The following is a 14,219-nucleotide window of genomic DNA, read 5'->3' on the forward strand; positions in this document are numbered from 1 at the left end:
TTCAAGGGTCAGATTGAAAGATTCCTCAGTTACTCATTCCAATTATCAAAATAGATGAGTTTGCCTCATGCTTTTGTAAGGAAAACAGAGCAACACTAGTGATTTTTTTATTTTTTTTTATTTTTTGCACTAGGATCGTCACAGGTATAAAATCAAGTATGAGCCCAATATCCAGCCCTCGTGAAAGTCAATGCTGATGAAAACTCAAAACTAACATTTTACAACTTTAGATGTGTTTGAGAGTGCTGTAACATGCAATAGAACACTCTACATAGTGTTCATGCCAAGAGATCTTCTAAGAGTATTAAATCTCTCCTAGTCTAAAGCTTTAGTAAAAATATTTGCTAACTGATTTTCCATAGACACGTATTTTAAGCAGACAATATTTTTCTCTACTATATCACGAATAAAATGATGCTTAGTATCAATATGCTTGGTTAGTGAGTGTTGAACTGATTTTTGGAAATATCAATGGCACTAGAATTATCACAATACATGATCAAGGTATCACTGGATATGCCATAATCATCCAATATTTGTTTCATCCAAATCAATTGACCACAACAACTGCCAACTGCTACATATTTAGATTCTGCTGTGGAAAGTGAGACACAATTTTGTTTTATGCTAAACTAGGATACAAGATTGTTACCCAGGTAAAAGCATGTTCCAGAGGTACTCTTTCTATCAGTTATATCATCAGCTCAATCAGAATCACTGAACCCTATTAGGTTAGTATTTGTTTCTTTCAAATATGTGATTCCTAGGTCTAAGGTACCAGCAACATACCTGGTGATTCTCTTAACAACTTTTAGATGTGTTACCTTTAGATCTGCCTGGTATCTTGCACATACATACACACTAAACATGATATCTGGCCTACTCGCTATGAGATACAATAGGCTTCCAGTCATGCTTCTGTATAGAGTATTGTCAAAACTTTCAGCAAGATCATCCTTGGAGAGTTTTTGACTTGAACCCATAGGTGTTTTCATATGCTTTGCATTCTCTAAATCAAACCTCTTTACAAGATTTGTAGCATACTTCTTTCGAGAAATAAAAATTCCATCATTTGACTGTTTGATTTGTAAACCAAGGAAATAGTATAATTCTCCTACCATGCTCATTTCAAATGTGGTAGCCATAGATTTCACAAAAGCATCTAACAATTTAGAAGAGGTAGATCAAATACAATGTCATCAACATAAATTTGAACTATGATTAGTTCATTTTTGACTCTTTTTATAAAAGGGGTTTTATCAGTTTATCCTCTTTTGAACTGGATTTCAATAGGAAATCAGTGAGCCTTTGGCACCAAGCTCTAGGAGCCTGCTTCAATCCGCACAACGTCCTTTTTCACTTATATACATGATTAGGTTTTGAGGAATCCTCTAAACCGTTGGGTTGTTCAACATAGGCTTCCTTATTTAAGACTCCATTAAGAAAGACATTTTTAATATCCATCTGATGCAGTTTAATGTTCAAATAGCAGGCAATGGCAAGAAGCAATCTTATGGATTCTATTATGGACACATGAGCAAATCTTTCATCAAAATCTTTTCCCTCTACTTGTGTAGCCTTGAGCAACCAATCTAGCTTTATTTCTAACAACTTTTCGCTTTCATCAGATTTGTTTTTAAATATCCATTTCGTTCAAATAACATTAATATTCCTAATAAACTGATTTGATTCCTCATGCATAGCATTTATCCAGAAGTCATCTTTCAATGCTTCTGAGATGTTTTTGGGTTCAACAGAAGAAACAAAACAAGATGCATCATGAGAAGTACATAGGGTAGATAAGGAGGTTAGTCTCACCATTTCTCTGTAGTTTATCCTATCCTTACCTCTTGTACACATTCTATCAAATACATCCCCAACAATTTGTGATGTGGGATGATTGTTTTGGACCCTGCTGGAAGGCTCTTTTCTGCGCACATCGTTCTCTTGATCATTTGTATCTGATTTAGATTCATCAGATTTTGCTGACTCTAGACAGAGTGTTGCTGGCAGTGTTGTCGCATTGTGATCAATACTTCCAATTTGACTCTCTGGTTTAGAAGTATATGGTGTAGTAGACTTGTCCTGTTCATCTTGTGACTGTGTTTGTGACATGTCTATCAAATGATCCACTTTGTCTTCGCCTGATTTTTCACTGAGATCAGCAAGATCATCAAGTACCACATTTACTGAATATGACACGCTGTGTTAGCAGCTTCAGCCCAAAATATTTTGCAAATATTTTTGGCATTTAGCATAACTCGAGCCATCTATTGCAAAGTTATATTCTTCGTTTCAGCTATACCATTTTGCTGAGGAGTTTTGTGGGCAGAAGATTCATGATGAATTCCTTTCCTATCACAGAAATTTGAAAACAAGTAACTTTCCAATTTTTTTCCTTATGTGCCGGTATTAATCTTTTTTATAGCAACCAGAGCATCTTTCAGATCAGTTTTAACCCTAACCAGTTCCACATCTTTCTTAGTGAGAAGGACCTCTAACTGAGTGACTGTTTTCTTGACAGAGCTTTTTCCTTGTTTAGATCTTCAAGTATTTCAGTCTTCTTAATCAAGTCATTATATTACTCATGTAAAGAGTCCTCAGTTCCTCCTCATTGCACATTTCTTCTACTTCTTCAGACAGATCATCTCTATTAGGAAGAGAAGTACATTTATAGCATGTTAAATCAGTCAGAGACAAAATATTCAACATTTTCAGATGTTGTAATAGGTGAGGCAACAATCCTTTGTGGATTAGCATCTAGATTTTCAAACTCATTTGAATTTGCGAAGTTGACAACTGGTTCTTCTTCCTGAGAGCTGGTTTGGCCGAACTCTTCACAATCTTCTTCCATGAGCTGAACAATAAGACTCATTCCTATTTTCTTTAGTGTGTTAGCACACTCATTTACATAATGACTAAAAACTGTGCAGGCCCTGCATTGCACATAATCAAGATTAGTTAGCGAAGATCTAAACCTTTCGAGAGACAGTTTGAGAGAAGTTTTGTGAGGAATTTTTAGAGTTATTCCGTTGAGGCTCTGGTCTATTCATGTTTATATTTGATCTGTTTGGGCTCGGAGTTGAGTCATCATTGAAGAGTCTTTGAGGTTTGACACCCTTCTTATTGATGCCTTTATTGAACCTCCTGATTTGTAGAGCAACATTGTTTAGTCTTCAGCATCCAATTATTCATCAACAGGTGTTGTGACATTTTGAGGAACACCTGCTTGTAATGCATTTGTTGTAGAATTTTCTCTCAGTTTCTTCTCCTCTTCATCATTCATCTCACATGACTTAAGACTTCCCATCAGTTCATCAAGTCTAATTGATGATGTGTCTGACAATTCCTCAATTGATGTGACCTTCATTTTGAACCGCTCAGAAAGTGTTCTCAACACTTTGTTTACCAATGTTTCATTGCTTAATGGACCTCCAAGAGCTTGAAATTCATTTGCCAGATCAATGATCTTTTCATTGTATTGGGAAATAGTTTCACTTTCATCCATTCTCAGGCGTTCGAACTTGGATGACATCAACCTAAGATTAGTTCTCCTCACGCTTTCTGATCATTCATAATGTAATTGAAGTACATATCCAGGCATCCTTTGTACTGGTACATACATATATGAGCTTAAATATCGTGGTACCAACTGAGTGAAAAATGGCATTTAAGGCTTTGGAACTGTAGCTAGCTGTCGAAATGTGATCTGCAGACTGCGGTCCATTCAATCTCGGAAATTACTATAAGATCACATCTTCATCAATTTGTTTTGGTGGAGACCATCCTGCCAATAAAGCTCTCCAGACTCTTTCATCAATCGATTTGATGAATGTCCTCATTTTTACTTTCCAGTAAGTATAATTTGTTCCATCCAATACTGGAGGACACATGGACGCTGATGTTGGTGGATCCATCACGAATTCGTGCATTTAAAAATAACCACATGATACAATCACTTAGTATAAGTCAAGTGTAGGCTCTTGATGCCAATTCAAAGAATTTAGTGGCTCTAAATTCGGATAATTTACATACAACTTGTATAAAATCAGAGATCTTTAAACATGACAAAACAAAAACTTGTAGTAATAAAGATTTTGTAGCGGAATATAAATAACACAATTTTTTAAATCATTATCCACAAGTATATAACTTGTGGATAGTGCCTTTACAGGCTCAAACCAGTATTCAAAAGAATACAAATGAGAAGCCAAGCTCTTCTCTTCTAAGAAGAAAACACAAGATGATTTCTTCGTAGAGTAATTCCTAGTAACTAGTAAAAAAGTACTTAATGATATACTAGGAATACAAATTAGTATTTAATGAGATTGAATACAAAACAGACTCAATTATGTATTGAGAAATCTATAAAGAATACAAGGTGTTGTAGACGATGTTCCAATACTCTCTGCTCTACGCTCTTGATTCTCGACAGAAATTGGTACAAATGAACTTGGATCTTCCCCTATTTATAGAGTTCAGGAACATCATGTCCTGCACGAAAATAACACATTAATAGAAGATAGAGAGTTAGTGGAATAATGGTTTAGTGGATAGATTAATCATGTGCTTAAGATAACTACCCACTAAGGTAATAATAACCGCCTACTAACTCTAGAAAATAAATCCGAATAAATAAATGATAAAATGATAATAATTCGAAAATTAAGAAAATCAAAATAATTAAGATATATTTGACTAAAAAAACAAATATTCAACAATGTTCTCATTTGCACATCCACATAGTCGAATCCCAAGATGAAGACTGGTATTTTGACAAAAATCTACTCTTTTGTCTAATGCTACTGAACTATCCATCTTCATTTATCGAAACTCGTAAAAAGCTCAAGCATTTGCAGAAATTATCAAAAAATTACGAGCATTTGTGTACGAGAAATTATGTGTTTTTAAGTAAGAGAGAAAGAAAATTTAGAGATGGTGCTTTGGGGTGGGTGTTTTTACAATTCCCACACTTTTGATAGAACAGTGTCAAGGTCATGAGTTTGAAAATTAACGTTACGGCCACATTAGGAAAATTTTACAGATAAGGGGTTAATCTATGCAATCGAGAGTAGAAGGAGGTAAATTGATTTCGACTCGAAGTATAAGAGGAAAGTGGAATTTACCGTATTTTTTTTCATAATAAAGGAACTCGCAACCAATTTTATAGGTGCACTAGATGAACATTCGCTCTCGTGTAGTAAATCGCAAACTACACGAGAGATGTAAATCGCACTAGGCTAACCATGTGTGCTGAGCTCGACCTAACGACCATTGACAAGTAAATTGGAATTTGAGTCAATTAACATAATCTCATTTGATCCAACCAGTGAACCACCCAAATGGGCATATGCTAATTTGATGGTTTTCTAAATTTAATAATTATTTGATAATTTCTTTCAACTTGATGGTATACTTGATCTCTATCTCTTTCATCAAGTGTGATAGGGGTGGGTTTGGTAGGGCAATCGTACCAAATCCTATTAATCACTACCATTGCCAATGTTTTCGTAATATGAAATTCAGTACTATTGTCGTACCAAAAAAATCGATATGCCGAAATTCCGTATACCAAAATTCGGTATGGTAATGGCAATTACCAATTTACGTTATATACTATTAGCATGAGCATTCTAACTCATTAGAGCAACTCCAATGGAGTTACTAAATGGGGTATCAAACTAAAAAACAACCACTTTGATGCTCCAAAATTAAAAAATCCTCCTCCAATGGAGGCATTAAAGTGAGAACTATTTTGATATTCAACCACCCCGAGGTGCAAAAATACTCCCTGAAAAAAGAGGTATAAAAAATGTAACCACTCCATTGACGTATCACTATTTGACACGTGGCATTTAATAATATAATTATTCATATATTTAAAATTTGATAATCTATTTGATACTTGTGGTTGGAGTGAATTTTTTTTAGAAGTATCAAAGTATTATATCAAGTATCAAATGAATGTTTAATGCTCCATTTTGATGTCTCTCCATTGGAATTGCTCTTAAAATAATATAAAAAAATATTTTCTATACGGCAATACCCAACACGTTGCAATTAAAAGGGGCAGAATCACACATTCACACTAATTAAAAAACTTTTTTTTTGGAGAAAAATAAGAGAAAAACCATTCTCTTTTGCAGAGCTTTGTGCAGCAGCGCAACTCAAAGAAAAAGGAACGAAAGGTACTACTAACCTGTCTTCTTAATTTGGATTTTTGTTATATAATATTAAATATGCTATGGATTTTTGTGCATAGATTTCTATTTTGCATCAAAATATTGGTAAAGAGAAATTGAGAATATGCCATTGTTTTCAATTTTGAAATTTTGAGTATAATTTGTTTTATCATCTTTTGTAGGATAACTATTTCGATTGAGTGAATCTAGAAATTTGGTATTTTTAATTGTTGATAATAGGTCCTAAAAGAAAATATATGTCGGGAAACGAGAAAAGAAAAAAGAAAGAAATATCTGAAGAAAAAAAAAGAAAAATAAAGATCATCTCTAGCAGGCACACTTTATAAATTCATTACAAGAGGCGGGAGTGCAATGGGTTCAGGTTCAAGGTCAGTTAAAAATTTGGAGAGCACTGATATTTCTAATGAGAAAGAAGATGATTTAGAAATAGATGAAGAACATCAAGATCACTTGACTGAGGAAGATGAGGTATTGGTGAACGAAGAACCGAATCAAAATACTGATGAAAAATTAATTGGGGATAATGAAGATAAAGATGTTCATGAAGATTGTGAGATGGGACCTTTGAATATTTATGATCCCGGAAATTGGGATACGATTGATCACAATTTGATAAAAAAATTGGTAGAAAAATGACCAATAAGAATAACAGATAACGATGTTATTTTTCCTAATGATGAGAATGATAGACATTTTTCTTGTCTATTTTATGTCCGAGATCTGTTAAATGGTGAGAAAGAAGATAAAAAATGGCTAGTATATTCAGTTATTGCGGACAGAGTATTTTGTTTTTGTTGTAAGTTGTTCAAATAAGATAAAATCCTTTCTCATCTAACTACCGAAGGATATAAAGATTGGAGGAACATTGGTCAGAGACTTAAAAGTCATGAAGTCAGTAAGGAGCACCTTACTTGCATGGGTAAATGGATTGATTTGTAGCTGAGATTGAAGGAACACGAGACTATAGATAAGAGTTTACAAGAACAAATCAGTAAAGAAAGAGAACATTGGCGACAAGTATTACTAAGAATAATTGCGCTTGTAAAAACTCTTGCTAATAAAAATTTAGGATTTCGTGGAGATAATGAGAAAATTGATCAAGACAACAATGGCAACTTCTTAAGCTTCATTCAATGATTGCAGAGTTTGATCCAGTCATGCAAGATCACCTGCGGCTTATTAAGGATGAATCAATTCAATATCATTATCTTAGTCACAAAATTCAGAATGAATTGATTCAGATGTTGGCTAGTGAAAATAAAAGTGCAATTGTCAAAATTGTCAAAGGAGCAAAATATTTTTCCATAATACTTGATTGTACTCCTGATGTTAGTCATGAAGAACAAATGACTCTGGTACTTCGATGTGTAGATATTTCAGCAGTGCCGGTAGCAGTTAAAGAGTTTTTTGTGCAATTTCTGAAAGTGAATGAAACAACAGGCTTGGGAATTTTTAATGTGCTTTGTGATGCACTGAACACTCTTGAACTTGATATTGCTGACATAAGAGGTCAAGGGTACGATAATGGGGCTAACATGAAAGGAAAACACAAAGGTGTTCAAAGAAGACTACTTGAAGTGAATCCGAGAGCATTTTATACACTATGTGGTTGTCATAGTCTTAATCTTACACTTTGTGATATGGCCGGCTGTTGTACTAAAGTTGAATCATTTTTTGGAGTTGTGCAACGCATTTATACTCTATTTGCATCTTCTACAAAGCGGTGGGATATTTTGAAACGTCATGTGCAAGAACTTAGGCTTAAGTCATTGTCTCAAACTCGCTGGGAAAGTCGTGTGGAAAGTCTTAAAGCTATTAGATACCAAGCGCCAAAAATAAGAGATGCATTACTTGACTTGGCGAATAGTAGAGAAGACGCTAAAACAAAGAGTGAAGCGAATTCTTTGGTGACTCATGAACTTGAGAATTTTGAATTCTTGTTCGGCATAATTATCTGGCATAATGTGTTGTTTACCATAAATGTTGTTAGCAAAATCCTTCAAGCTGAAGATATGGATATTGATGTTGATATCAAACAAATTAAGGGACTCATTTCCTTTTTTGAGAAGTATAGAGAAACTGTATTTTCAGATGTTAAGATAGAAGCTAATGAAATTGCAAACACAATGGGAATTGATCCAGCATTTTCTGAAAACCGAATCATTCACAGAAGAAAATATTTCGACGAGAGTTCAAGTGAAGAGGTGTTGCAATCACCTGAAGAATGCTTTAGGGTTCAATAATTCCTCTATGTGGTGGATCAAGCTATTTTATCGCTTAGTACCAGATTTGAACAACTTCAAAAGTACGACGAGAAGTTTGGTTATTTGTTTGATCTCAAAGGCTAAGATCTATTGATGATACAACTTTAAATACTTATTGTGTCAAGCTTGAAGAGTATTTGAAATATGACACTTGTGATATTGACGGGGTGGATTTATCTATGGAGTTAAAAGTTTTGCGATGTATTCTTTACCGGAAAAGGTGAAAAGGCCAATTGAGGTGTTGAACTATTTGCATGTCATAGACGGTGGTTTTCCGAATACATGGATCTCTTATCGGATATTGTTAACAATTCCAGTTACTGTTGCATCTGCAGAGAGAACATTTTCAAAGTTGAAATTGATTAAGTCTTACCTCCGATCAACCATGTCGCAAGAGAGATTGAATGGACTAGCTATGTTGTCGATTGAGAAAGATATGGTAAAAAAAATGATTATTCAAGTCTAGTTAGTGATTTTGCTTCAAAAAATGCGAGAAGGGTAATATTTAAGTGATCTCTTTTGTTGTAGGTTTACGCATTTTTATTCCTTCATAAAATATTTATTTTTGTTCGTTTTATCAAGATTTATCATTGTTTAAATTATTTGCTTTACAACTTAATGTAGTTTGTTCTTTGAATATTTTTGTTTTGTAGTTTAATTATCGGTTGTAAATTAAAGTAGATGAATGACGGTCAAGTTTTGTAAATTATCACGATTAATAGTAAAAAAAAAGCTAAATGAAGCTGAATAATTTTAAATCAATAAGGATACATTTTTTCAAAGTTTGCTTGGGGCCCCAAAATTCCCAGGACCGCCCTGTCAAAATTGAATATCATTTTTTGGAAACAATTCATGGCATATACTTGTTTAAAATTCTCAAAATTAGTATTTAATATATAAGTATTCTAAATATATGTTATTAACTTATCTAATATAAAATAATTCTTCAGTAAAATTATCACATAAAAATTTTTAACGTAAATTATATCATCATTAATAAAAGCACCCACAAAATAATTTTTACTTACCTAAAAGTTACAACTAAATTAAACTATTAATATTTACTTAGTCACTATCTTCACTTTTTATATAAATAAATTAATTATTAAATTAATAATTTTATTTATTTTTATTTAATAATAATATTTCAGTACGATAGGGTAATACCATTTTAATAATTTTGAGTACCGTTGTTCTACCAAAATATTTCGATACGATATGGCATGTGATGATGCTAAAATATTTATCACCTGGGGTTGTGTAGAAAATGAACTGGGAGAGCAAAGCAGATCAGTAGCTTGACAACTTGATGATCCTGAGGTACCTGCGAAATGAACACACGTGAACTACGCCGGGGTTGATCCGGCGGAAACCCCTCCGACGCTCAAGTCAGACGTGCTGATCATAGAAATGGTCCAGAGAATACGTATTGTAGTATTGCTCAGTTAATAGGACGTACCTTAATAAAATGAGTAAAACCTCTATTTATATGTCGTTTATTGGGTTAAGTTTGCTTTGTTGGGCCCAAGCCTTACTTGAAGGTGTTTGGGCCTCGGTGATATTGGTCTTCGATATTGGGCTCGTAGTCCAGTAGGTAAAGAAATTGTAGGCCCATTGGGTTGGCCCAATTAGGCATATCATTAAGCCCCCCACTCTCGAGTCGATGTGGGGGCCATGTTGTGATGGGTCTCAGATCGTGTCGAGAGTAAAAATTGTAGAAGTCGATCGTTGGCGTATGGCCTAATGGTATGCGAAAACGCGTTGTAGCGTGTGTCGGAGGGGTGTGAATGCGCGTTGGCGCATAGCGCGACAAAGTTGCCGCGATATAAATTAATTGAGTCGTCGGTTTTGTCCCGCGACGATGTAGTAGCGATTTATCTCCTCGTGGGAGTTATCTTGTCGCGGGGTAATAGTGTTGATCGAGTTATCTCCTCGTGGGAGTTGTCTCGCGATAATGTAGTAGCACGGATCAAGTAATCTCCTCGTGGGAGTTGTCTCTGGGGTAATCGAGTTGATCGAGTTACGTCTTCGTGGAAGTTGTCTCACGATAATGTAGTAGCACGGAGCTAGTATTCTCCTCGTGGGAGTTGTTATTTTTCGACATTTTCAATGTTTTGACGCGTTGCTTGTATGTGTTTACATATAGCCTTCTGCGTGATGTACTTGAGGAGGGGATCAGGCTCTCAAGATTTTTTTTTATATGGGGGTCGTGCCCCTTGTTAGACCTCGTGGGTCTTAAGTATGTTTGGACCGTGGCCACGTTTTAATGAATGACCCATCGAAAACAAGTAGATAAATTTGAGTAATCAAGCTGGCCAGGCTATATAGATTCTCATAATATCTCTAAGTGCTTCTAGGGTTGTAATCGTGCTAACTTGAGCTTGCGATTATATGGTGAATTTCGGGCGAGTTGTCTCCTCATGGGAGTTGTCTCGCGGTGAGTAATATTATCGAGCGAGGTGGTTGCACGTGAGAGTTATCTTGCAACGAATTTGTAGTGTCGAGCGAGTTGACTCCTCGTGGGAGTTGTCTCGCTGCGGGTTGTAGTATCGAGCGATTTGCTCTTCGAGAGAGTTGTCTTGAGCGAAGTTGTAGGAGCATTGGATGATGCGCGATTTAGGCGCGTGTGGATTGAGGTTGCTCTGAGCGAGTTGTCTCCTCGTGGGGTTTGTTTCGCAGCGAGTCTTATTATCGAGCGAGGTGGTTGCACGTGGGAGTTGCCTTGTAACGGATTTGTAATATCGAGCGAGTTAGCTCCTCGTGGGAGTTGTCCCGCTGCGGGTTGGGGTACCGAGCGAGTTGTCTCCTCGTGGGAGTTATCTCGCTGTAGGTTGTAGTACCGAGCGAGTTGGCTCCTCGTGGGAGTAATCTCGCTGCGGATCATAGGATGGAGCGAGTGGTTTCCTCGTGGGAGTTATCTCGCTGTAGGTTGTAGTACCGAGCGAGTTGGCTCCTCGTGGGAGTAATCTCGCTGCGGATCATAGGATGGAGCGAGTGGTCTCCTCGTAGGAGTTATCTCGCTGCGGGTTCGTAGGACCGAGCGAGTTGGCTCCTCGTGGGAGTTTCCTCGCTGCGGGTCGTAGGATGGAGCGAGTGGTCTCCTCATAGGAGTTATCTCGCTGTGGGTTTGTAGGACCGAGCGAGTTGGCTCCTCGTGGGAGTTTCCTCGCTGCGGGTCGTAGGATGGAGCGAGTGGTCTCCTCGTAGGAGTTATCTCGCTGTGGGTTCGTAGGACCGAGCGAGTTGGCTGCTCGTGGGAGTTTCCTCGCTGCGGGTCGTAGGATGGAGCGAGTGGTCTCCTCGTAGGAGTTGTCTCGCTATGGGTTCGTAGGACCGAGCGAGTTGGCTCCTCGTGGGAGTTGCCTCGCAACGGGCTGTAGGATTGAGCGAGTGGACTTCTCGTGGGAGTTGTCTCGCTGTAGTTTTGAGACTAGAGGGGGTTAGCTCCTCGTGGGAGTTGTCCCACAACGGGCTATAGGACGGAGTGAATGGTCTCCTCGTGGGAGTTATCTCGCTATGGTTTCGTAGATCCGAGGGAGTTGGCTCCTCGTGGGAGTTGTCTCGCTGCGGGTTGTAGGACGGAGCGAGTTATCTCCTCGTGGGAGTTGTCTTGCTACGGGTTGTAGTTCCGAGCGAGTTGGCTCCTCGTGGGAGTTGTCTCGCAACGAGTGTGTAGGGCCGAGCGAGTTTGCTCCTCGTGGGAGTTATCTCGCTATGGCGTTGAGACCCGAGGGAGTTGGCTCCTCGTGGGAGTTGTCTCGCAACGGGTTATAGGACAGAGCGAGTAGTCTCCTCGTGGGAGTTAACTCGCTATGGTTTCGTAGGGAGTTGGCTCCTCGTGGGAGTTGTCTCGCAAGCCCCCCACTCTCGAGACGATGTGGGAGCCAAGTCGAAAGGGGTACCGGATCGTATTGAGAGTAGATCGGTGCTGTTGTCTTGCGTTAATCGTTGGCATGGGGTGGAGAAATAATTTTTTTTTTTATTTTCCATTTGATAACGAACGTATTTAGTAGGTGCGTTAAAGAGCTCGCGGAATGTGATGGAGCGTGTTGAAATTCTCGAGCGATTTGGAGAAGCGAGTCAAAATCTACGCGCAATTTGGTGGAGGACGGTGAAAGTTGAGCGCGATTTGATGGGAGCACGCAGTCCAAGGCTCCTTGGAAAGCGCGCACGCGCGCTCCAATAATTTTTTTTTTTTTTTTTTTTTTTTTTTTTTTTTTTTTTCTGACGCTGACGCAGGCGCGCGTCAGGCGCGTGTCGTCCACGCGCGCGTGCGGTGCACGCGCGCCTCTTCTCCCTCTCTTTTTTTTTTTTTTTTTTTTTTTTTTTTTTTTTGCTGAAGCGCGCGTGCTGTGCACGCGCGCGCGTCACGCGTGCGGTGCACGCGCGCCTCTTGCCTTTTTTTTTTTTTTTTTTTTTTTTTTTCCTCTGACGCTGACGCGGGCGCGCGTGTCGTCCACGCGCGCGTGCGGTGTACGAGCGCCTCTTCTCCTTTTTTTTTTTTTTTTTTTTTTTTTTTTTTTTTTTTTTTTTTTTGCGCTTTTGCTAACGCGCGCGCGCGTCAGCGCGCGCGTGCACTGCACGCGCGCCTCCTTTCCTCTCTTTTTTTTTTTTTTGTTGTTTTTCTTTTTTCTTCTAATTCTTCTTCTTTCTTCTTTCTCTCTTCTTCTAATTCTTCTTCTTTTACTCTCTTTTTTACTTGTTCTTGTATTTTTTCATCTTCTTTTTTCTTCTTCTTCTTTTTCATCTTCTTCTTTTTTCTTCTTCTTCTTTTTTCTTCTTCTTCTTTTTCATCTTCTTCTTTTTTCTTCTTCTTCTTTTTCATCTTCTTCTTTTTTCTTCTTCTTCTTTTTTTTTTTCTTTTTTCATCTTCTTCTGGGGTCTCGCGTGCGCGATTTTACCCTTTTTTTTTTTTTACGTGGTTGATGTTCACCCCATTGGGGATGTTCTATTTTTTGAGTAGGGAGATTATTCTCGTTCCTTGAGATGGGATGTGCACCCCCATGGGGATGTTCTATTTTTTTTTTTTTTTTAGTAGGGAGATATCCTCGTTCCTTGAGATGAGATGTGCACCCCCTTGGGGATGTTCTATTTTTTGAGTAGGGAGATATCCTCGTTCCTTGAGATGGATGTGCACCCCCATGGGGATGTTCTATTTTTTTTTTTTTTTTTTTTTTTTTAGTAGGGAGATTATACTCGTCTCTTGAGATGTGATGTGAACCCACTTGGGGTTGAAAGGTAAGGACGATGCTCAACCTTGGGATGGGGATAACTGCCCACTGTAGGATGAGGCGCTCTAGGTGGATGCGCACGGTTATGCTATTGGTTCGCGCGTGTGCGTCAGACCATTTTTCTGTTTTTGAAGTAGGGACGTGAAACACTTGATGGGATGTGAAACCCCTTGGGGTTGAAAGGTAAGTGGATGTACCACCCTTGAGACGAGATGCCCAACTTTAGGATGGGATAGCCCCCATTTAGGATGAGGCGATCACGAACCACTGGGGTGAGATGCCCCACCTTGGCGATATATGGTGCCACTGATTCAGTGGCAGCACGAGTTGAATCTTCCGTGATCATACGCTGAAGGTCTTCTTCGGTTATCTGAACCGTTCGAGAAGTAAGTAGAAATTGATCATGTTGAGGAGCCATTGGACCTCACGAGCAGGAGCGTTGGCTCCTGCTATGACGAATGAAATGTTTTGGGGGCGATGTGAACCCCCAGGGAGTCGATAACCCTTGGCGAACGAAATAT

The 14,219-nt window shown here is 38.2% G+C and overlaps 1 protein-coding gene and 1 pseudogene across 1 annotated transcript; one reads left to right on the top strand and one right to left on the bottom strand.

Annotated features, from left to right (window-relative positions):
• Positions 1-3,187: 3,187 nt before the first annotated feature.
• LOC148765767 (uncharacterized) lies at positions 3,188-3,535 on the bottom strand. Its single transcript, XM_088812336.1, has one exon. The coding sequence runs from the start codon at positions 3,533-3,535 to the stop codon at positions 3,188-3,190; it is 348 nt and encodes a 115-aa protein (XP_088668462.1).
• A 3,019-nt stretch (positions 3,536-6,554) lies between these two features.
• On the top strand, positions 6,555-8,980 carry LOC148765768 (uncharacterized; annotated as a pseudogene).
• Positions 8,981-14,219: the final 5,239 nt, after the last annotated feature.

This window comes from Erythranthe guttata, chromosome 13 (genome assembly GCF_056151865.1).
Source record: "Erythranthe guttata isolate IM_541 chromosome 13, IM_541, whole genome shotgun sequence".
NCBI classification, from domain to species: domain Eukaryota; kingdom Viridiplantae; phylum Streptophyta; class Magnoliopsida; order Lamiales; family Phrymaceae; genus Erythranthe; species Erythranthe guttata.